The 24,472-nt window shown below is 37.8% G+C and overlaps 1 protein-coding gene across 1 annotated transcript in view; it reads left to right on the forward strand.

Annotated features, from left to right (window-relative positions):
* Nucleotides 1-3,979: 3,979 nt before the first annotated feature.
* LOC117298544 (BTB/POZ domain-containing protein 7-like) overlaps nucleotides 3,980-24,472 on the forward strand; it is a 41,041-nt gene continuing 20,548 nt past the window's right edge. The window contains exons 1-2 of the mRNA XM_033781859.1: nucleotides 3,980-4,057; nucleotides 21,866-23,868. Coding sequence (XP_033637750.1) covers nucleotides 22,596-23,868 — 1,273 coding nt within the window. The 5' untranslated portion in view covers nucleotides 3,980-4,057; nucleotides 21,866-22,595. The remainder of the gene's footprint in view (nucleotides 4,058-21,865; nucleotides 23,869-24,472) is intronic.

Raw genomic sequence — 24,472 nt, forward strand, 5'->3', positions numbered from 1 at the left:
GTAGATAACACTTACAATTGGTAGATACAAGTTTCTCAATTGCTTGAACTGTAATGAGGACCTTATTGAATTGACCATTTAACCTCAAGAACAAGTTAAAAATAAGTACCTTATGATGAAGATAGTCCCCTTTTTGTCCATTGTCTTAGAAAAAACCCTGGGTTTGTCAATTTGTACTATTGTTGATGTTATTTAGCAAGTTGTCATACCCAGGACTAGTTGGATTGTGAAAAGTCAACTATCCAAAGTTGTACAATATGTTAATTAGATTTAAAGCCTTGTACATTATGCAGTAAAACAGTAATAATTTGTTAGTTTTATCAAAATATACAGAATTTGGACAGAGAGATCGATGTCTAATACTTTTCTTTTGTGCACAGCCATAATCATCGGTACTATTTTTATTTAAAGTCATCAAATGGACAACAGATAAATATTAAGTAAATCTATAGTTTTCAAACTGTAGTTCATAAAATGGACAGGAACAAATGTATGTCAATTATTGTGACTGTGCATTTATCTTAGAAACCCTTTTCTCTCACTGTTTTCAGGTTTTTTTTTTCCATTTGACAGCTGAGTGCTAGTTTATGTCTTTTTGGACCCTCTGAACATCACACCAGTTTAAACTGCCAGTGTAATTTATAAGATTTATACGTTTTTAAATATTTTGGGGGATTTCTTAGTTGCATGACTCACCGTATATCTACTTACTTTGAAGATCATGTTCTTTTGAGAACTTGTGTTGCTATAGATATATTCTACTACCATGGATTAAATTTGTTGGTATTCGGGAGACTTCTCTACTATCGAGGAGTGGTTTTTTGGAATTTGGGAGACTTCTCAGCTTGCAATTTTTTTTCTGTACATCAAAATTGCCACTGTCTAAGTGCTTTTCAAAGGTGAAATTTGTTTTCTTCAGATTCAAAAAAGGAACACTTAAAAAAAATCAGGACAATTTTCGAGGTTGGCAATTCTATACTACAGAAGAAAACAAAAAAAATGCTTTCAAAATTGCACCATGCAATACCTCAAATTCCATAGAAGATTATCCTCATCACTTGAATCATTCAACAGACAGATCATGTTGCAACCATCTTTCGTCATGTTCCCGGTATACAATAGCAATCATATCCACTTATAATTCTTACCCTACTATAATAGGGGCCAGACTATTTTCCTTTCCAGCCTCGGTTTCATTTATATTCGTTTGAATGGGAGAAAAACAAGATGGTTGCTCCATGATAAATATCTGTTGGTGTTTTTCAAATTCAAAATGATTTTCCTCAAGCATAACAATCTGATGTCATTATGATTTCATTAAGAAATTAAACTGTTCTCTTTACCACTTGCTAAAACAATGGCGTTTTTTTTATAGCTTTATGCTGTGATACAACTTTGTGTTTTTCTCAGTTTTGTCAAAGATAGGAATTGCCTGATTTTATTCTTCAAATTTGACTGCAGTGCTATTAGTTTGGATGGTGACTTGTTATTTGCCACCTTTATAAATCCAACTTAACCAATTTTATGCTCAGTTCCATCTGCTTCAATGTTTTCTTTGTAGAATATAATGTATGTATGTCTTTCTTGGCTTGATTTGCAATAAATTATTTGAAAAATATAATATTACTAATTGAAACCGGCGACCATTAACAACGTTTGTGTATCAGTTTACTGAGCATTTTAGCACCTGCCCTGCTATCAGTTGTAACCTGATGTAATTATAATAGATGAAATGTAAGACTTGACACTAGCCATTATGAGTGCAGCTGTCATTCCTGAAATTTCCTTTAGAAAAAAAAAAAGATAATCGCAGTTGTAAACCATGAATATAAAAATCATGAATTGTGCAAATACTAATCTCTTAGCTGGTGCTACATTGTACTCCTATCTAATAAACTTTTCTGTACAGAATTAGAACTATTTTTGACTTGCCTTGGAAGGGTAGTGCAACCATCTTCAGGGTTTTTAGCTCGAAAAGAGCAATAAAATGTCTTTAGTCCACAAAATTGGCCGTTTGAAAGATGATGTTGCGTTTTTCTGTTGTCACTGTTTGTTTAAAGAAGGAATATTTGAAACGGGTGTTGTCACCAATAGATTTCCTGATCTTCATTGAAATGTTAACTGAAATGAGAAGAGTTGTTTTCAGAGAAAGACAAATTTTAAAAATTTGAATAGTCCTGTTGAAATCAGCACAGTTAGCAAAATACTGACAGTCATTGATCTATGCTTCGACACACCAGGCCAGCAGACAACCTTTTATCAACTTTTTAAAACACTCACTCTGCTGTAGACAAAAAACAACTTTGACATGCTAAAACAACAGTGCTTGTTCCACCTTACCAAGTGTTTCGTTTTAAGAACGGAGTAGACTCTATATTGTAGATAAAGAGATGAATATAAGATAATGAAATAAAAGATTGTATGCCAATAAATGTAATTTTCTAATGTCCAGTGGATGTTGCAGTGCTAGATGAGTCATGTTTTTTCCCCAAAACAAATCTAACAGTTCTTTTAGATTCTATGACTGGAAATCCTGTAAAGTTAGGGAAAAATCTGGGGAAATTCTCTTGAAACGGCCGACTTCAACTTGATCTTTGACAGTTTACTCGAGCCGATTTCCACTTACCAATTTCTTCCATTTGTGATTGATCTTTAACTTGGGATATTTGGATAAAAACAGGCTCAACTTCATACATGTATCGTTGACAAGAAGATGAAGCAAATAAATGGTTTTTGATTTGTGTATGCATCGTTCGAAATTTAAGCTTATTAAAATCAGACACTCTTTTTGAAAACTTTTTTGGGTGGATTAATGCTGTTTTTCTCTGAAAAATTCAAGAAAAACTTGTTGATTTTTTTTCTTCTTGAGTGAGCAAAACAGTATTTTGAGCCATACAAACCATGCCAACGAAATATTATTCAAAACCAAATTTAACGTTTTGGATGATAACCAGCCAACTGATCAGTGAACTACCTTTACTTGCCGAAATCTTCAAAATATGTTGAATTTTTCACCGTTGTATAAACATCCAAGCCCAAGTTATTGAAAATGAAACTAATGTGGACCTCCAGCAAAGAATAGTGCGTATCCAAACCTTAGAATAACCGGAATGATTTTGATGTATTTTTCTGCTTCCCTGTTTGTGCATGTCAGAGAGAGAGAGGATGTACCAGTTAGATTGGTTGTCACTCATTTTTCTTTTTGTGATTTATGCAAGTACTGCTGTTTGATTCAAATAAAAGAAGCATTAAAATCTTTGAAACCTTGATGTTGGTCAGCAATGATTGAGTCTTGTCTTTATTCTTACGCTGGGGTTTTTCCCATTGATGAAAGAGGAACCTTGTGCTTTCTCTGCCCCCCCCCCCCCCAAAAAAAATATATTACAAAAATTGTGTCATCGTTTGGCACTTATAATTTGTCTCCCCCCCCCCCCCCCCCCCCCCCAGTGTCCCCCTCCCCCCACCTGCCTCATAAATGTTTGCAATCCTTTGCTTGGTACTCCATGTTTCTTTCATCTGTGATATAGTCATTTTTTAATTTCACATACTTAGTTGAAAAAAGAGACAATCGCTTGCAACCCTACACCTAAAAAGCTACCGTTTCTTATATTTTAGTGCTTTTTATCAGGATTTAGATAAGCTTTTTTCTAACTAATGGGAAAAATGCTATTAAAAATGAGACTAGGAGAAACAGTTATTGTTGGTCTGTTGGGATCAGGTGTTTGATCTAGCTTATAAAATGGTTTTAGCTCCAATTAAAGTATTGCACACATTGAGACAAAATTATTTCCATAATCAAGAACTAAAATTAACCATACAAGATCACCAACCCAACCTCCCCCCCATTTTTAATTGATTGATGCCGCGCCCACATCACATTAACCTCGTTCCTAAAAGCAGTCAACCGCGCGGAAAGCTGTGTATACTGTCCAAGCTGTAGCCCTGGGTAAGAGGCTGACGAAATGTCATCAACGTTATCACAACCGGTGTGTTAACTACTGTGTAATGTTTCGCTGCTGCTCTCACATTTTGTGCCGTCAAATTTCGTATAAACACGGTGAGTACTTTTGTTGCCATACTTCTGTAGACGTTTTTAGTGTTACATATAGTGTAAATATGTGTTTGGTTAACAGTGTTCGCAGGAGATACCCTCGAATTAACTTATTCGGTGAGTGTTTGTTATGTCCAGAACTTGAAGTCTTTCACATTCGGCCTGACTGTACGGCGAGTCATGTTTACACAGCCCATGTTTACACAGCCCAGTGTGGCAGCAGTGGGCAGCGACTGTACATGAACTCTGTGATAGTCCCACACACAGCTATGTGCGATCATGTATGTTGTTGTTTATGTTGTATTATGTCCATAAAAGTTATGTTACTTTGTATTTTGTTTTAAGTTATTTATTGTTGTGAGACCGTTAAGAAAAGAGGACGAATTCGACTGCCATTTTTTTTATGTCGATGCGAACAAACGATTTAAATTATAATGCAGACATCAGAATTTTCTGCGATGTCATTTACTGAATTCCGTTTTTTTCTAAAAAACTCTTCCGTTTTTCACCTGTGTTATTTTGTAACTAATTCGTTATAACATTGTTGTTAATTCAAGGGGAAAAAAACCATTATAAGTATGACATAGGGCCTATATACTCAATAAATTGAAGCTCAATTAAATTTTCAAACAATTTGATGCATAAAACCTTTCTCCGGTGGTTAATGTCTTAACTCAATACGGTTTCGTGGCAGGGCTGTATGCTTCGTTTTTGAAAGGGCAAAGGCACCAAAGCATTTTCTTCTTGGTAAAGGGCACCCTTTGATAAAATAGCAAATTTGTACTGGAGCATTTCAAGGGCACCAAGGCAATGACCAGGGGACACGGAGGCAATCGCCTTCGTTGCCTCCATGAAGTATCAGGCCTGTCATGGTGTTTTCTGGACAGCTTTGCTAGAAAAGCCTTCCATTTGGTCATCATTCTGACACAACCAACGGAGTGTGCGTACTATCTAGAACTATAGGTTTGTTCTGCTTTCACCTCCACTAACGTGGAGGCGATAGCGGAACAAACCTCATATAGTTCTAGGAGTAGGTACCCAGATTGGAACATTCCCCAGATTCTATTCATTTGTGCTTAGATTGCCGGGTACCACCACCAAGGTTCATGACACTGTTGTTTGGATCCCTTTGCATCAATAAGGGAATGCTGAGAAAGAACACTTAAAAAATACGCGTGTAGCCCCGGGTGTAGTCCTGGTAGATTCCATGTTTCTTAAGAGAAACCACTAGCCACGAACTCACAGACACCACTAGCACGCTAGACCGATCAATTCGGGAAAGTTAAGTCCAAACAATGTTATGTACATGGAGCACACTGGGGATCGATTGGGGATAAGGGACTTTTATCACCAGAATTTGAAGGATTTTGAGTTTGTAGAATTGTTTGTTCTATTCTAGATTTTATTTTGGTCGTTATTTGAATCCAGTGTTTTTTATTTTGAGAATTCTGATTCGTTTTTTCTTATACCGTGAAATTGGATCGATTCTGTATTCTACACCAATTTTTGCGATTCCATCCGCGTTTACTGCTATGTAGCATTTTAAAAATGCTACATGTAGTGGTGATAATCGAACCCTCCATCCTCCTAACTGTCCAAGACTGAGGGTTATGAGACAACTCTCGTTTACTTGTGCAATTTCTACTATTTTTGTCAGACTCATGACCAGATTCGCCCAATTTACTAACATAAAAAAAAATTTGTTGAAGTCACAAATTCTATGAACATTTATGTAGATTTGATCTTCAATGTGTAATTGAATCAATTTGGAACACATAACATCATAGAGAAAGTATATTTTTTTAAATGGATAAAAATTACCAGAGACTGACCAGAATGTCTGTGAACCTACATGTAGGTCGCCTGGTTGAGGTTGAAGCCCTGCACCGAGCAACATCTCGACCAATCAGCAAAGCTAAACTGCTGTGTAGGCGAGGTCTTTGTCTTTATGCGCGCAATTAATTAAGTTGCACCACTTGTTTGTAAGTTGCACTGCTGAGATCGGCATTTCAGAATGTGCACTCAATCTGGGGGGGTGGGGTTGTATTAATTCAACCAGCGTTTTGCATTACATAAACAAAACTGACAAATACTGATTTGGGTGTGACGTGACCGAGTGGTCAAGTGCCCTGGACTCAAGCTCTGGTGTTTCTGATCAGCACAGAGGGGGTTTGAGTCCCAGTCTTGTCACAGTTTGTGTTAAAACTAATTACACTATAATTATTACATTACAATGATCACTGCATATTCTCATATTATAATATGAATCAATTGTCTTAATTGAGTATCATCATTTTTGCTTGAATTTTCTAAACTATTTATTTTAAATGTACAGTTCATAATGAACAACAATTGGTTGTTTAGATCAACACGTACAGCAGACACTTTCAACATGTATTTTCACTTTAGTTCAAAGTATAAAAAGCACGTCCTACTCATTTCAAAATTTGTAACAGTGATCATGGCGTTTACATTTAGGGCCTAATTCGTTGTAATTTGTAACAGTTAACCTTGCATACAATGTAAGTTTAAAACATTATCTGAGAGGTGATGCATTCAGATTCTGCTGTTTGTACACATGTGTACACTACACATGGTCACAAAACAAAACAGTCACACCACGAAGAAGACATTTGTCATGCCTAAATGTTGACAGAGCTCACGAATAGAAAGGCCTTTCTTTGCATAATTGCCATCTCTTCCAAGACACCCAATACAAACACTGAAATGGTCTCTGTATTATTAAGGTAGGTCAGGCCACCGTTACATTCAATCACGTTAAGCGTTTGTTGCCAAACAATGCCGCGATTACATTCAGAGGGAGCTAATAAAAGCCTTGTGGTAGTCTCCTTTCACCCCTATCATCCTGTTAAGTCTCCTCCAGTCCTGGGGCCCTCACTAGGATAAATAATCATAAAAGGCGCTGATGAAAGGATGTCTTAAAGATTTGGTTCAAATTATGGTCGTTGGTCAGACCTCGGAATGGCGATACTCGATGGATGGCGTTTAGCACTCGCTTGGGTATGCAGGTCTTAATCGGATATTTGTTGGCAATCACAAGAGCATGAACTGTAAGGAGTCCATCAGTAATAACCTGTTTATGGATGCAGTTGATTGATAGCTTGCTGTAACAGGTTCATAAGTGTGTTGCATTTGTGCCACAAAACTTGCACAGGTCTAGACTGTACATCGTGTGGGTACGAAATCTCCTTAGGAGGATGTACCATACCTGACAAGGTTCAAAAGTTACAGACAGACAACACTTAGTGTAAAAATTTCACTGAATTGTGAAAGAGCAACTACAATTTATCCCTGCGCCTATTCACTTGGGCACACAAGAGCTTACAAATAATGCAGGCATGATGCTTCACTCTTGTGGGGCAAGGTAGTGTTTCATTTAACAGGGTAACATTTCTAGGGGGCACCAAGGCAATTAGTATTATAGTATCATATTAACAGCCTCTTGGCATGGTGGCAAATTCCTCCAAGTTGCTTCATCGGATCATATCGGATCTGACAGTGCCCTCAACATAAATGAACCATGCATATAATGTAGAGTCCATTTCAGTAAGTTCACAGTGTACTTGAATACTATTTTGGCCTCGGTTTCAAGTCGGATGCTTCAATTTAATTGAAAGGACAAGGGCACCAAAGCATTTTCTCCTTGGAAAAATGCTTTTCTATGAGGAACTTCAGTCATTTTGAGGGGCACCAAGACAATGACCAGGGGCAGCAGAGCCAATTGTCTCTGTTTGCGCCAGAGATCAATCCTGCGGTTTTTTTTTTAAAGACAATATAATGATATGAATGGGAGAAATATAAGATGACTACAAGCATTTGATTTAAAATTGACTACAAATTACTCTGTGTATTCAAACAGTACATTCGGGGTTGATTACAAAGATGATTAGAAAGTCATCGAGAAGCATGTTAATTTGATTATGTACTTCACTGTAAATTTGAGCAATTATGTCTACAAATTGGCTATACATTTGTTATTGCCATCACTGTAATCCTCAAAGAAGCCAAACCCCATAAAGCACCAACAAAACAAAAAAATACCAAAGCTGTGCTGATTATTCACTCTGATCAGATCCTTAGTACTCTTCGTTTTCTCAAAACGACAACATGTCAGAGGCAATAACTTTGGGAAATAGCATTGATGAACCCTTTACCTCCCAAGTATTTCCTCAGATGTGTGTGTTTACAAAATCTACCCAAGTAGGCCTAAATTATTCTTGATGGGTTCAACAACTTTCTTTTCTTCAGATGATTTTCCAATAAGACATGTAAAGTGACATTCTTCATCCTCATTTGTTTTTAACAGTCCTGGAAAAGAAGTCTCAGTTGTTTAAAATGCATAATGCATGCATTGATGAGCAGGCAACAAAATAACAGATGTTACTGCAAATAATGCGGTATCGTTTTCCTTACTTGATATTCAAAGGAGTTATCTATACACAAAAACATTGTATGTGTTTTTAACTGGAATTTGATCTGATCGTCAGATGATACTGTGTGGAATGTGATCAGAGGGAAATAATTAAATTTAATAAATCACTGTACTGGATTATTGTGATTGAAAGAAAGAAAACAAATAGTACAAATTAGTTCCCGATATTCAGATTTCGTTAACATTTTTTTTCCTTTGGAGCTTAAAATGCTTTTTTTGGATCAAAGTTCAGTTGCACACAGTCATAGCACTTTTTGTATTTATTTTCATAACATGTATTTAGTGCAGGATCATGAACATGTTCACTCAAGTGTACATGACATATGATGATAAATGCTACCCTGCAATAGTGTGAATTCTAAAATGATGAATAAAATACGCCTACATTGTACGTGTTCATGTTTTGTTGAAATTCTCTTGGAAAAGCAGCAGCACTTTAAAAAAAAAATGATATACAACATGAAGGTGTTTGGCTTTCACTGTACTGCACTTTGAAGTGTGTAGCAAATACACTATGTACAAAAAATACATTTTAAAATACATTTATTCATTCGCCAATTGAAGCTACCTCACATTCTGCATGGTATGTGAATTTAAACTCTGTGATGAAGCCGAGTGGTATCCATCAAATAGTGCTTGTTATACAGAGTGCCAAATGAGTCATCAGCCCCTTGCATATTTGGCTTTTAAATCATTCTTTACTGTGGGTGTTACATATTAATGCCAAATAACCCTTGAGGCTACAAGTAAATAACTAGCTCCTCTGAAATGTAAATTGTGTGATTTTTTCTTCCCGTTATAGTTTTTAGACAAAATCAATTTGACTTTCACGGTATAATAACTATGTGAACGTGTCCTTCAATAACCCTCAGCCCCCCCCCCCCTGCTTTACTGAAATTAAAGGGTGACAACAAATTTCTTAATTTTCTTCCCAAGATTATTGGCAAGTGTCTTGACGTGTAACGGGGCTTGATGCACAATACACATGTTTCTTACTAGGCTAATGGATGAGTCAGCTTTTTCTTATTCCTGAAAGACTTGGCCTGAGTGGGGGACTGAATTCTGTCCTCAAGATGCATCTCAGTAATGACTGTCGATCGGCGACAAACTGACTGTCCGAGATAGTGGGAGGGGTTAGTGGTGGGGGATAGAGAGAGACAGATTTTTCAGCTGTGTATTATGACTTCTATTACGACATCTGGCACTGACTCTGTGTAATCAGTTTAAATTCTACTGCAGTCCAGTCTTGATTTGTTTTCTTTAAGCTCTTCATAATTGCATTTTCATTCACAATTGCATTTTCATTCACAGTTGCATCTGGATCAGGCGCCAGCCCTTTTTTCTCTATCACATAGCATTCAAAATCATTTATTGTCAGTTATGGCTCGCTTTGTGAGACGGTGTGAAAACAGTTCTGAGAAGTTGCTGTACCCATTGCATTTTTATTTACATGGTAGATTAATTTTCTGGCTCATTTTTGTAGAGGCACATGATTTGTGAAGATTCTTTTTCTTCTTGTACATACCATTTTGATTTGTGCATAGAGTAAGGTCCTTGCTCTATGTTTTATGGTAAACATTTTGAGCTAAAAGCCCTGCAGTCTTGTGGTTTTTACCCCAAAATTTGACCCCTGCATTGATAAATTGTGTAGCCAGCTCTCAACCATGTATTTCTCTTCCTGCCCACTGCTTTCTAGTATAGACATAAATGAGCTGCTACATGTAGCTCTGTAGAAGGTACATGTTTCTCAAGGATTTTTCTAAATTGAATATTTCCCCCAATGGAAAGTGATGTTTTAATAGCTGCCTGACCTATTAAACTAAACTGACCCCGAGTTTGCAGCATTCCCATTCCCTTCTCACCTCTAGTTCTGAGAAGGGATCAACATTCCAACTTAGATCCCACTTCTGTTTAGTCCATTGGAAAGCAGTTTACAACAGTACCTTATAGGTTGATCAATTGGAAAAGTCTTGCCAAATGAGAAATAATTTGGTCCATTTGATTTACAAAAGGCCGGCCATTTGTTATTTCTTCGCTGCCTTCTTTGAGCAAGTTTATTGTTGATGTCCCTAGGTTCTAGATTCACAATTAAGTAAACCAATTTATTGGAGCGTCTTGACTGACCCAATTTCAATGTTTGGGTCAGACTTCAGATTTGTTTTCATTTGGTGATTTATTGTCACAATTATGAGTATCATTGAGTTGTTGATTCAAATCAAAGAGTGCCGTGTATATTGTATGGCTGTACAAACATTATGAGCTTATTTGTGTTTCTTTCAAATCACTTTCCTTTTTGGGGTGTTTTGATCACTTTTTTGGTTGAGATAAATTTGTAGGCCTCGAAATAACCAATGGCACTACAGCAATTCCTGTGGTGCCCTTTGCTGTTGCAATGGTGCCCTCTGCAAGGTTCAAATACAATTCATAACCTTAAATTTCCCAATACAGTAGCAGTGCCCCTTACAGAAGAAAAATTACCGTCTTCTAAAACGAAGTTCAATTTGAAAATTACATTTATAACATCAATGTGGGTTGTGCCCTTAGGTTATCTTATTATTCTAAAGCAAGAGTTACACAGGTTTTAATCTCTTGTTATTTCTACCCCTGTTTACTTCCTTGATCTTAGTACATACTCCCCCCCCCCCCCCCCCCACCCCAACATACAAAACAACGCTGCAGGGCTAATATTTTTATAGACTGGAACTTTTCACACGTTTCAAAACATTGCCCACCAATACCAATATCTAATTATAAACAAAATGCCTTCAGCTAAAGGTCTGTTGATACAGGTACAAAATTCTAAATTAAACTGATCCTCCAGTGACCCCCTGACATTGTTACCCTCTCAGCGCCCTGGCCAAAGGCAGGTGGCTCTTGTCTTTTCATAATGAGATCCCGACCTCCCAAGAGGTCAGTGACTGATTTATTTAGGATTTTGGTCAAGTTGGGTCATTTGGATAAAATTGGAAGTAGCTCAGTTGTGGTATATGAAATCAGTGTATATTGAAATACAATGTACTTGTACCTACATATTTTGCTACATGTGTACACACAAACATGTGGGTATTTGGCGAGGTAGTTCTCCAATGGTGGTCATCAATGGTTCTAATACTGAGTTTGTCATGATGGAATGCAGGAACTTTTTATACAGGTATTTATATATTTAGATTTTCAAATGATTTCACATTCACTGTGTATACATTTAGTTTGTACACACTCTGTACATTATTTAAAGATGCTATGTCAGATTTTTGTCCCCAAACATTAAAAAATAGATTTTTTTGAGTGAATGGTATTTCAAAGAGTATCACCCATTCTAACCAAAAAAAAAGTTTAACTTTTACTTTTAATGAACCATGACAAAAATTTAAAACGTTTCTTATAAAACACATAAGAATTGGTCACGTGATATATTGTCAGGATCCTGACAAAAACTAATTTTGAGCACTTTATTTCACTGCTACTAATAATTGGCGGACTTTTTCGAGCAATGGCTCAAATGAAAGCTTGTGACTTTCTCGACCCCCATCAAAATACATATTGAATTTTAAATCAAAATTTTTCGGTCAAATCGGTCAAAAATCTGACATAGCATCTTTAAACACCTCTGTACACCCTTTAAACATGCAAAAAACATTTTCACTTTGTACACACAAACATGTGAGGTACAGTTACAATGGTGTTCCTACATGTTTACTGAGTTTGACATGATGGAATGCATTGTGGTACTTTCTACATTACAAACATTATCCAATGATTTTATGTATTATTGTTATAAGCTGTAGTGGAGTCTTCACTTTTTTTTTCAAGTACATGTTTTTGTACTAAACCTTACAGCTTGAATAGTGCTTTATTGTATGTTGGGATAAATACACACGGATGATGCATTAATGCAGCAATTTTTGAGCTGTGAAGCGTAACAGGCTTCTTTTACATTATGCACAACATACAGTCGATGACGTTACATAAAGTATGTATGCATGACATTTATGCTCAATGAATATTTTCTTTCAATCAAGTGGCTTGTCATTTGGTAAACGTAATTCAGTTTGAAGTTTGACTTAACCTTTCAACTCAAAGAGTCATAACACACACACACTCATGTAAATCACTTTGATTTCCTGTACACGATCTAAAAAAAAAAAAATCATCAATTTAAAGGGGAGCCAGGATTGAATGCAAGAGTGTTTGCGTGCAATTAACTGGACCATCAACTCTCACTAGCTAATCAATATCTATCTGATCGTCTTATGAGGCGGCGGTGTGGTAGTGGACTGGCTTGATGACTCACATATTGAAATTATAATTTAACGCAGAAGATCTGAAGTTATGGATACTATTTATTATTATTATTTTGTTAGCATCCAGATATTCTTGAATTGGAATTATGCATGGGTGATGTGACTCGTGACAATGTATGTTTGCAAAACAAAACCTTGGGTTATAGGTTTGCAGGCATTAATCTGAGCATGAGGGGACAAAATTACACCTTGCATTTTGTGCAAATGTTTGATTTTAAGATTTATTTGTGAATTTGCAATTGCTCAATTGTACATGTGGCACTTAATATCAATGTTGCTAAGTAAGATGTGACTTGTGACAACGTATTTACAAATTAAAAAACCTTGGGTTATAGGTTTGCAGGCATGAGGGACAAAATTAAACCTTGGGTTTTGTGCAAATGTTTGATTTTAAGATTTACCCATTTTCAATATAGAGTGGTTGGACACATCTCATATGATCTCAAATTGCTGTGATGTTTGCAGTTGCTCAATTTTACATGTGGCACTTGATATCAATGTGAATACAGACAAAACTCTGGAATATTTATTGAAGTTTATGTACAATGTTCATGAAACACCCTTGTACATGTTGTACTAGTACAAGGGTGGCTCTATTTTAAAGCCTTTATAATCTACATGTACTCTAGGTAGTTAACCTACAATAATAAAAATGTACTTATTTTGAACTAAAAGTTAGAATGAATGAACTAAAAGTTAGAAGGACTGTGTGTGGTTGCATATTAAGCATAAATACCTCCATAAAAACTTGACATCCCAGACAGTACTTCACAATAGTCGTTGAAATGTTAAAATCTGTCTTTAGGGCAGAAGTTAAATCATGTGAAATACAAGACAGTAGGCTGTATGTCTGTTGACTTTATTTTACATCCAATAAAGTAGGCCCCACAAAGCGATTTTGTTAGCAAAATGTAAGATTTATTTTTTCATTGCACACTACCTTTAAACTTAATACACACTTCTAGTACCTGTACAATCATGGTAGTGCAACCATGGAGGTAGTAATTTTTAACTCCATGGTACAACTCACATTTTATGTCTTCCAACTAATTCGCTTGTGTCTGCTCCAGCAATTATCCAAGACATAGCTGATGTGGTTTTAATGACAAAAGGGATTTGTTTAATCTGTTTGCACTTTACAGAATTCAAGGGCACCATAGTGTGAACCCAACAACTCTTCAGTAAAAAGACAAGCGCACACTTTTATTGAGCCTCTTATTTTAAAGCACAATACAATTGTACTTCACCAGTTAAGGTTTACCGAATAGGCAAACCACCATGCCATTACCATATTTACTGACATTAATTGCTTGCCTGCTCATTTGCCTGCAGAAATTTATTATCAGTTAATTTATGTTGAAAAAGCAACTACGAAGTTTGATCTCTAAATGCCCAAACCCCATGTGATACAATTTTGATGTCATAACCGTGTTTTTGCTGCGACTTTTTCGCAGGAGTTGAGCACATTTCAACTCTTCTAAAATGTTTGTTGCAAAATTGTGATGTCAAAATTTGCATTCGCAGGAAGTGTGAATCAAGCTTTACCGTGCCTTTTTGAGAAGATAAACAAAATTAGCAGTGTAAACTTTGTTGACTGAAAACAACTGACAGCTGTTGTTGCCCCAGTCTTGGCCTTTGTGCCCCCTTAAAACATTCTGATATGTTAAAGGTGCCCTCTTTCATTAAAAAAAAAAGTGCCCTTGGCCCTTGGCCCTCCACATGTGAAAATCCAGGCGTGAATAGAGTAGCCCATACTCTTCCATGTTCCCCCATGTTTATTTATTGATAGCCTTCAATTTTATACTGCTTAAAGAGATTAGTGGCTTAGTGGTATCTGACTTTATCCCTATTGATTAATATTGATCCTTGATATGTGACAATTGATTGGGGGTCTAAGTATGGTGTCTGATTCAAGCCTATCTACAGTGTACAAAGGAAGTTTGAATGTGTAATTGTTGGCACACATACACTTTTTAAATTCATATTTTTACTTTCTATGGTCAGAACAATCACATTTGCAGACTTGTTTGTCGATTTACTAAAGATCTGGAAAGTTTCCAACTCGTTTTGTTTTAAAGGGAAACTGCCAAAAAGAAACGGTTTCTAAAGTTCTAACAATCTGATCTAGATAGAGCAAGGACCAGCTCCTTGCTCTATGGTCTGAACACAGTAACAGGTAACACTGCCTTCATCCTGAGTTTAAAATTCAAATGGCAAGATTCCAATTGAAGTTGTGTTTTTTCTACTCAAAAGTGATCCTTTAGGTGGACATGAATACAAGTTATTGGTATATTACATAATAGGACCAATAGCTACCTTTAACAATGTACATGGTATGGTGATAACAAATACACTTGCCCCAAAATTCTCTGAGGTATTTATTTATGGGAATTTTATTATTAATGGCTTGCAAGAAACCCGGATGGACTTGGGGTGGATGGACATGCTCTGAATATTTCCACTGAACCTTATCCATGACATTTCAAAGAATACACACGTCATGGTGTGCCCAGTAATTATTATTTTTGTAGGGTGTTTTATTTTTTTGTCAAGAGAAAAAAAAACACCTCATTTCCCTATGACCCAGGGATGGGTATCGAATGGCGAATGTGATATCTGTTGGTTACTGGAGAGACTCTGATGCAAACATGTGGGAGCGTTGACGTAGTCGTACTATGTATGTTTTGAACTATGCTTCTCCAGCAATTCCCCCATAGGGCTGGCTGGATTTCAGCCCAGAAATTCTTTCACACTCATTTGATATGATCTGGCTTGAGTCAGTATTTATGGTGTGCTGCATTCATTTGTGACTCTTGTGCAATTCTTGTGTCTTGTGTATTTTCATATAGTACTGTGTGTTATTTGCTGCGTAGTTTGTTGAGTTCTTGCTGTCCCAAACTACGCAGAACGTAGGAATTGTTTACAGTCATTTTGTTGTACATGAACTTTGTTCTGAATATTTGTGCTGTGCAGTACAGTGTACATTGTACATGTATGTCAATCATGTTTTAAATAAGGGAATCAATGTGTGGTGAAGAGGTTTTCAACTAGTGGTTTAATCCCAACGAGGCCTGGTTCTTGATAATTTACCGAGACGTACCGAGACGAAGTCGAGGTAAATTATCAAGAACCAGGCCTCGGCGGGTTTAAACCACTAGTTGAAAACCGATTCAACAAACTTTGATTCCCATTCATAAATACCTTTTCGGTCAAAAACATCATCACTTTTTGGTCAAAAAGTAAAATAAATAAATTATAATTGTTAAATGATTTCTTTCCACACAACACCCCTCCAGCTATGAAATGGTAGAGCCCTCCGCTGCCCTCGCGTAAACAACTCCTTATAAGGGAATGCTGTGGGCGTCGCGCGTATCGCGTGATGTGGCACAACTGTTTCAGCCGTTGCTCTCGACCAATAGGAATGAAGAAACTGTCTTATAAGAACAGGTGCAAGGTCGCGTGTCACGCTCATGAATTAACACTTTTTACCGGTCATTTACAAAAGGTTTATGCACACCCACGTGACGCGCTCTCCACCAATAGGAGTAGAGAAACTGTCTGGGGTATTTATGAATACTGTATTAATTAACATAAAGTATGCACTACTCTAAGTAATGAGCACAGTCAGCCCATTACAATTCCACCTACCACAACCCAGCATTAAGAGCTGATACTTCCAAAACAGTGCTCAGCAATGTAAAACTGCTGTTTGAACATTACCATAGAATTGCCTGTATTCTTTTGTAACGTACATGACCTTGTACATATTTTGGCTGTCAAACCTGTTTCCCTAAAGTGTAATTTTCTTTTTCTGTAAGTCAAATCGGACTGTGGGTTGGTGTAGCACAGTGTAGTACATGTATAGTGTTTTACCGCGCAGTGTTGTTGTAATTTGTATGTGTTTGTCTTTCCAATTAGTTTGTTTACTTGTACTTGACATTCGATGTACACCGTTTGAATATCCTGTTTTTGCAAATGCAATCACAGTCCTTGAACTTTGCTTGCTTCCTGTGCAACCTAAATATGCATTGTACATTATGCAGTAAAATAATTGGTTAGCTTAGTACATTAAGCAGTAAAATATTTGGTTAGCTTGGGTGTTGATGAGACCGACAGTTTTACCAGTGAGACGAAAGTTTTGAGATTAGAATAGAATACGTGTTAAAGAATACAGGTAAACCAGTTAACATTAATATTTCAGGGTAGAGGCTCAGGCAGTGTTTTGAGCAGAAAACATCTATAACGTGTCCAAAGAACCTGATATAGCCGGCCATTACTGAATGGTTTTTAGTTGTTACAAGCAATATTGAACCAATAATATAATAGAATTATGTACAGTGAGGGCTATAGATGTACTTGCACTAAGAGCAGTTGTCATATAGACATTCCAAAATGCATGTTATTTGCCCTGCTAACACCTACTGACTCTTGTGATAGACGTGAGTGTCGACGCTTCATATTGTTGTCAAGGGTCAGAAGTACGAGGTTGTTTACATGTTTTGGAAGATAATGAAAAAAAAAGCAGAATATTTAGTTCATATTATAGATCATCTGTATGTAGTGTGAGTATGTTCCTCACTTTGTGTGCAAACAGACATGATACAGACCTCAAAATAACCCACCGCATAGCTCTTGCCGTGGTGCCCTTTTATTTTGCTGCGGTACCCTTTGCAAAGTTCCAATATAAATTGACGTTTTCCTCATAAGTGCCCCTTACCAGAGGGAAATTGCTGTGACCCTTCAAGGGTGAAGTTCAAGGCCTGTGACAACATTGCAATAATGTCATGGTTTAGAAAGTGTTGTCATCAGCACAATTGCAACCATGTAGTGGAGGTATAATTCTATAGGGTGTCAGAATACTAATGATAATTGACAGGTTATGCCTTAAAAAAGTATATCTAGTGAAAAATTCTTGTTGACATCCAACACAACTTTAAAAGTCAAACTGTAGCCATGAATCGATGTACAGTAGTTGCATGGGGTGTTAGAGTACAAGTGATTACTGACAGATTGTGCCTTTAAAAGGAAGATTTTGATTTTAAAATGCTTCAACAGGCGCGATATTTTAGGGGGAAAATTGCCTCCTTGCCCCCTGTCCATTGCCTTGGTGTCCCTTGAAATGTTGGTATATATTGTTCCAAAACTGCCTTGCCCAGTTGCCCCGAGACAAGAAGGAAGGATCGGGCTCGCTGGGAACACCTCTGAAATCCAACCATTCAGTTACATTAGTTTCTTTACACACATCGATGTACATGTAAGGTTAAACCAAATAATATTATAACTGTTAGACTTACAGTTGCACTATACATGTACATACGTACAGGTATCATCTTTAACTTTATGGACACATTGTTCAAATTTAAGAGAGAAAAACTATACAGTGAAATAATAATCTGAAAGATTACCATATTTAATGCCTGTGCATGACTGATTACAGTACCATGACAAATAATTTTGTCTTGTTATGCAGAAATATTTACTACAGCTACACAACATCAAGGTCTCAAAAATCTCTGCATAAAATCAATGTCAATAATCCCGGGTGGTTTTTTTTACATTAAATTTGATGAAATTTTCAGTTGAATATGTTATTATGCGTATGATGCCTAAATTATGTAATCTTAAAAAAACGACCACAAAATGTGTACCTTTAAATGCAAAGTATACCTTTGGTTTTTGGACCATTTTGATTGTTTTTATCCTAGTAAATGTACTATAATGTAGATCCTTACAATACATTCAAACTAACCTGTGAAACTTTTATGTCAAAAGTTGGTCATGTTTTTGAGATACTGCTGAAAATCCGGAGCAGAATTAGTAATTAGAATATTCTGAGAAACGTATCTGACAGTAACTTTTCTCAGATTTAAATTTGGGGAAATAGCAACTGACATATTTTTTTGAACAGTGATTACCTAACAGGAGTAGAAATAAACAGGTAACAACAAAATGTGCATAATTTATGTAGTGTACCTTTAACTTCCATTTTATTTTTTTGTCGATGTAAGAACTCCAAAAAGCAACGGGTTTACATTCATGTAAAATCTCAATGGTGTTTTATTTTTCATTTGATCCAAGGGGATTTTGTTGACACATAAGCTTAATACTCTTGGCGGTAAACATCACGCCCAGTGCAGTGTCAGCACCCATTATTGTCATGCAAGCATATCCGTGTCTTAATCCCACATGCCTGCATGCGTGAGTACCAGACATTTCTCTTATACAGTGAATTGATGGATTTCGTGTGCAGTGGCCCAGGGGCATTCAATGTGGACGTGTCTTGGGTGAGAAGGGCTGGGATGCAATGAATTAAGCCCTGTGAGCGTGTTTCTTAGAAGAAAGTTTTTCAAGATGTTTTAAAAGCAGTTGTGGTTAATGGTGCATTGCGTTTTATGTTTGCGTGCGCATCGTACATTATTGTGCATCTGTGAATGTGTGTGTGTGAATAGCGAGTTGGGTAACTGCCATTCCATGGTCTGTTTGCCAAAGTTTGCAGGAAACAAACATTTGTGTACCGACATAGGAATGTTTTTACTGGTGTATCATGGACTTTTCATGGAAAGAGCCGGGTAACCTTTTTAGTGTATTGTTCTCGTCACTATAGTGTCATTATTAATTCCTCTGAGATGTTCTTTGTACACAATATTATGAATGTTCTTTATAAATACACATATTTTTGCTGGTTTTTATTTTTTTTTTATTTTTACTAAAATGATTTTTCCCATCGAGGGAACTCCCACAAGGGTATAAACACCAAGCTGGCAATGGCAAATCTCTCTCATACAAACATTGGTTTAGCGAATATGATTATGAATTATGAATCAAGAAGATTGTGACTTCAAAAACTAGACAGGTACAATAACTCGGTAGGATTCGAACCCACAACCTTGTGATTGCAAGTCCTGTAGTCTTTCCTGCATTGGACCACTGTGCAATTTAAATCTGCTCAGAACATTCATCATGCACACAATGCGCATTTAATTATAACAATGTTGTCAGCTAGTGGTTTGAAATCAACATGTACACACTCAGTTCCCATTGGGCTTCCTCTTGTGAAGGACACCATCTTTGGGGGACGATGTTTTGACAATTCGTACATTCGGAAATTCCCTTCCAACTGTAGATGGGTGTTAACTTCCACATGTTTATGTATGACCACAACCTTCTTTATTTAGCCTAGACTTCGTAAAAAAGCATTAGTAAATAAGTTAGTGGACCCATACACCAGTGTTTCTTTGATCTTTTAAGATAGATTAAATACGAATTGGAAATTGAACCATGTACTTCGGGGATGGGTACATGTGTCCTTGGACTTATCATTGACTCATCCATGATTAAACTCTTCCTCTGTGATTGTTGACAGTGACACACACTCTACAAGTACTTCACATGTACAGTGAAGCTGCCTAGAGCTATCTTTTCCATTTACCACGTTGAGCTTACACAGAGCTATCTTTTCCATTTTTAACACTTTGAGCTTGCACAGTACATACATAGGTGTACAATGTAAGTATACATGTATGTTTGGACCTTTCATGCCTTCCTCTATTGTATTGTCATGTGTCCAGTCCAGTCAAATGTTAACAGAGGGAAAATAGTCAGGTCCCTATGTGGTATGATTGTAATGTTAAGTTATACGGTTATATGTAGTCTCAGTTACCATTTTATTGTACCTTTACACAAGGTATGTGTCAAAGATGTTTGGAGCATGGAGGTGCTCCATGATTGGAGCATGCGTAGAAAAGAGGGCATCTAAGGAATTATGTAAAGGAACACTAGTGTGCTCAAGTTACCATTGTAGCTGAATTAACTTTCCCAAGGTAGTATCTCTAGCCCACTGTGCAAACATGTGGGTCATGTTACTCATGTTTAAGCAACTGAGCAAGTTCCAATGCCACATGATTTACAATCAACTTGTAGCCACTACACTTGGTGGGTGTCATGATATCTTCATTTGTGCAGCCTAAAGAGTCCTTGTGGACCCAAAGTTCTTAAACATAACTCACTACCTTGGCGACCTGTGGCACTTAATAGTGTGGGTGTGTGTGTGTGTATGTATGTGTACTTAACCATCTTGCGGTTACCGCTCTGCGTGGTGTATAGGATATGAAAATATTGGGAATCTAATCAGGGCTAGCGCTATTCCAATTACAGACTCGACCGCAGAGTCTTGTTAGGCCAGAAACTCTAGAGGCTGTGTATCCATTGGTTAAATGTTTCCTTCTGACTGTTGTTTCCTACATGTTTAGTTTGCTTTGGAATACACAAGTGCATGGCGGCTTCTGATGGAAGTGACTTGGGCTGCACATAAGAGTAGTAAGGCAGTCTCTAAGGATTAGTGGAAGAGAAGTGAAATTATTGCCTAAAAGAGGATGCATCTTGTAAAAGTTTCATAAAATGTATGTAACATTGCAAAATGAGAAACAGTATACAAAGTAGAAGAAAGTGCAAAGCTTGTTTTTTGTTCTTTTTTTATTTATTTTTTTACAAACCATTCAAAAACTACATATTTTGAAAAATCAACATTGTTCTTCAGTTTAAATGTTGACCTGAGGACCATTTGAAATTCTCTTGATGGTCCAGCTGGTGAGTTCAGTGTTGAGAAAAGATCACACATTAAATGAGGACTAGTGAAAAAGCTTGGTGACCAGTGAAACGACAAGCTAACTCGTCCCACTGACTACTAGTTTCTTAATTAAAAAGTTAAGGACAAATCCTGGCAATGCCAAAATGGACGTTGTCAATAATGTATTTAAGTACCTCTGTACATCTGTAGGGCCTACATGTTCACTTTTTAGGATAGAAATGGTCATGTATAATGTATGTAATGTACTGTACTATTTACAACAGATGTATTCAATTACTTTACATGTGAATGAGTTATTTTGTATACTGTACTATCGCATGTGTACAAAGCAAATACAGGTCACATGGCAAGTGTTGACTAACGTGGCATTATAATACTAATCCCATATGGTAGAGTCACTTCCACATCTTTTTAAGACGCTGACTAAACCAGAATTTTTGTCAATTCTCTCTTTTATTCATTCCCCTGTGCAGTGTGCATTAGTCAACCCTCGCCAGCAGGAAGGAGAGCCCAGGAAGAAAGCTTTTCAGTTCACCACGGCAAAAGCGTGTACGTTTCTCGTTATGACTCAGTGCTGAGGGCATAGAGATCCTGACCACTGGGACCCTGGTGTATAGTGTCATCTACTATTCCTGCACCCCCAACTCGTACCATATCCGATTACTATGAATGGGTATTGACTGCCATGCCATGAGCAGCGGTTGATGTTTTATGCAGGGTTGTCCCCTTGCCCCTTACCCCAAGAGAGAGGTGTGAGTCTTCATAGCCTTGGATGTCATAAGCAATTCGAGAGACATCTGAAGTGTGTTCTGATGACAATGTGAATCTACAGTGTTCTTGTCGTCGTACATGTATGCATAATTCGCTGATGTGTGGATATTCTCAGAGTGATGAATTGAGCTTTGCAAATATTTGATATACCGACACACATCCAGGCTGCACACATGTAAGCTGTGCATTTGCTGATCAGAGGCATCGAACTTGAATAAAACATACATTAAGCTGCCTTGTAAAGAGACAGTGTTGTTATGTAGGGCTCCTGATGTTGTACTGAGGAGAACTGCTCTACCTTCAAAACAAGTGATACATGTGTAACAGTTTCAGAATGTGATTTATGCAAATGTTATGATGTGAGGCTTATTGTTTCTTAAAGAGACTTTGGAGAGATTATAAGTGAACTCAAGAAGCTTGAACACAAACTCCATGATGGGTAGCAATCCATCGTCATTGGAGCCAGAGAGAAGGGATCCGGGAGGGGGGACGAGCGGCAGTGATACATCTCCGCTCCCACCTCGAGCCAACGCGCCTGGCCCTTCCTCCTCCCCTCGTCAGCGTCAACAACAACAACAACAACAACAGCAACCTCGTTACCGTCATCATCCTCATCTCCATGGTGATGAGGTCTTGGAGCCGCCGTCTCAGACCCCGGCACCGGTAGCCGTAGTCAAACAGGAGAAGAAGAAGAAGACCACTAGCCTGGCATCGTTGAAAAAACGAATTGTGCGGAAAAAGAGGACTGGCAAATCGTTGGATCATGCCCGAGCGATGCGGGAAATGGCTTCCGCGTGGAACCCACTGGACGTATACTCCCTCGTTGAGGAATATGATGCCCTTGCTGCCCTCAAGGAATTAACCATACAAACCGATCTGGCACGTTCGAGCACCACGTCTTTAAAAGATGATCTATCGGACCTGTACGATTTCAAGTTCTGCTCTGACGTTGATTTCATATTCCGCGAATCGGTTTTCCCTGTTCATAGAGCCATCCTATCTTGTCGGTGTCCTTACTTCAGAAAACTCATGGCTCAGTACCCTCATTATGGAGCCAAAGTGCCGATCAAGCTGAGAGTGAGCGGTGTCAGCGTTAACACTTTCTCTGCCCTGCTGCGTTACTTGTACTCTGGAGATTTCATTGCGCAGGATTCACGATTAGACAGCCTCGACACCCTCATCCAACTTGGGGAGAAGTTCGGCACACCGAGTCCACTGGAACACGACTTCCGTCGCCTGCTCGAAACGGGAGAATTCACAGATGCTGTGCTTGTATTCTCATCTGATTTAGAATTGGACAAAACTGAAGTGACACCTGAGGCAGCTGCAGCACCGCCGATGCCGCATAGAACCAGCTCGCTGAGATGCCACCGATCAGTCCTCGCAGCTCGCTCACCGTTCTTTCGGAATCTCCTGCAGAAGAGGCAGCGGACCGGGGAGGATTCCATCGAAAGAACGTTTCATGGTCCCACGAAGATCGTGCTCGACGACTCGATCATACCAAAGAAATATGCACAGGTTTTATTGTATGCAATCTACCAGGATGTACTGGATCTGTCGTTAGTGCTGCCGGATAGTCCGAGTGTAGGGAGCTTAGGGGAGGCCCAGGCCATGGCGTCTGGGAAGGCGCCCATGAGCAGGGTAGAGATGGCTATGGAATTGTATCAGATTGCAAGATTTCTGGATTTGGGATCTATGGCACAAGGTGAGCACAAATGTACCTCATCGATAAAGGTGCAAGAAACATTTGTACAAGTATTAAATGATTCTTTCATCTCATTTTGGGGATTCAGGAGATGTTTTGCTTCCCCTCTTCTTCAGTAGGTTTGAAAGTTTGCATGGTGGGAGTATATAATTAGGTGGGGTTTGCGGTAGCACCATGTGTAGATCTCTTTTGAGTAGTGTTGGTTCTGAAAAGAACCGGTAAGTGACAACTCAACGTTTCGATCAGTATGCTCTGATCGTCCTCAGGAGCAATCAGAGCATACTGATCAAAGCGTTGTGTTGTCATGAAGACATTAAGAGCATACTGATCAAAACATTGAATTGTCAACCACTGGTGCTGTTCTGAGCCAACACAACTCAAAAGCGATTTACACACGGTGCTACCTCAAACCTCACCTAATCTCCTCTTCTTCCAATAAAGCCTGAACATTACGCCATAGTTTTTTTTTTTTTTAATTCCAAGGTGACTATCATGGGTTCAGTTCATGCTTAGAAATTCCTTACTTTATATTTTCTATGACTGTTGTAGCAGTAAATATTCGATAGCAAATTGTAAAGTAAAGCTTGTTCGGATGCAATCACAA

Source organism: Asterias rubens, chromosome 1 (assembly GCF_902459465.1).
Source record: "Asterias rubens chromosome 1, eAstRub1.3, whole genome shotgun sequence".
In the NCBI taxonomy this organism is placed as follows: domain Eukaryota; kingdom Metazoa; phylum Echinodermata; class Asteroidea; order Forcipulatida; family Asteriidae; genus Asterias; species Asterias rubens.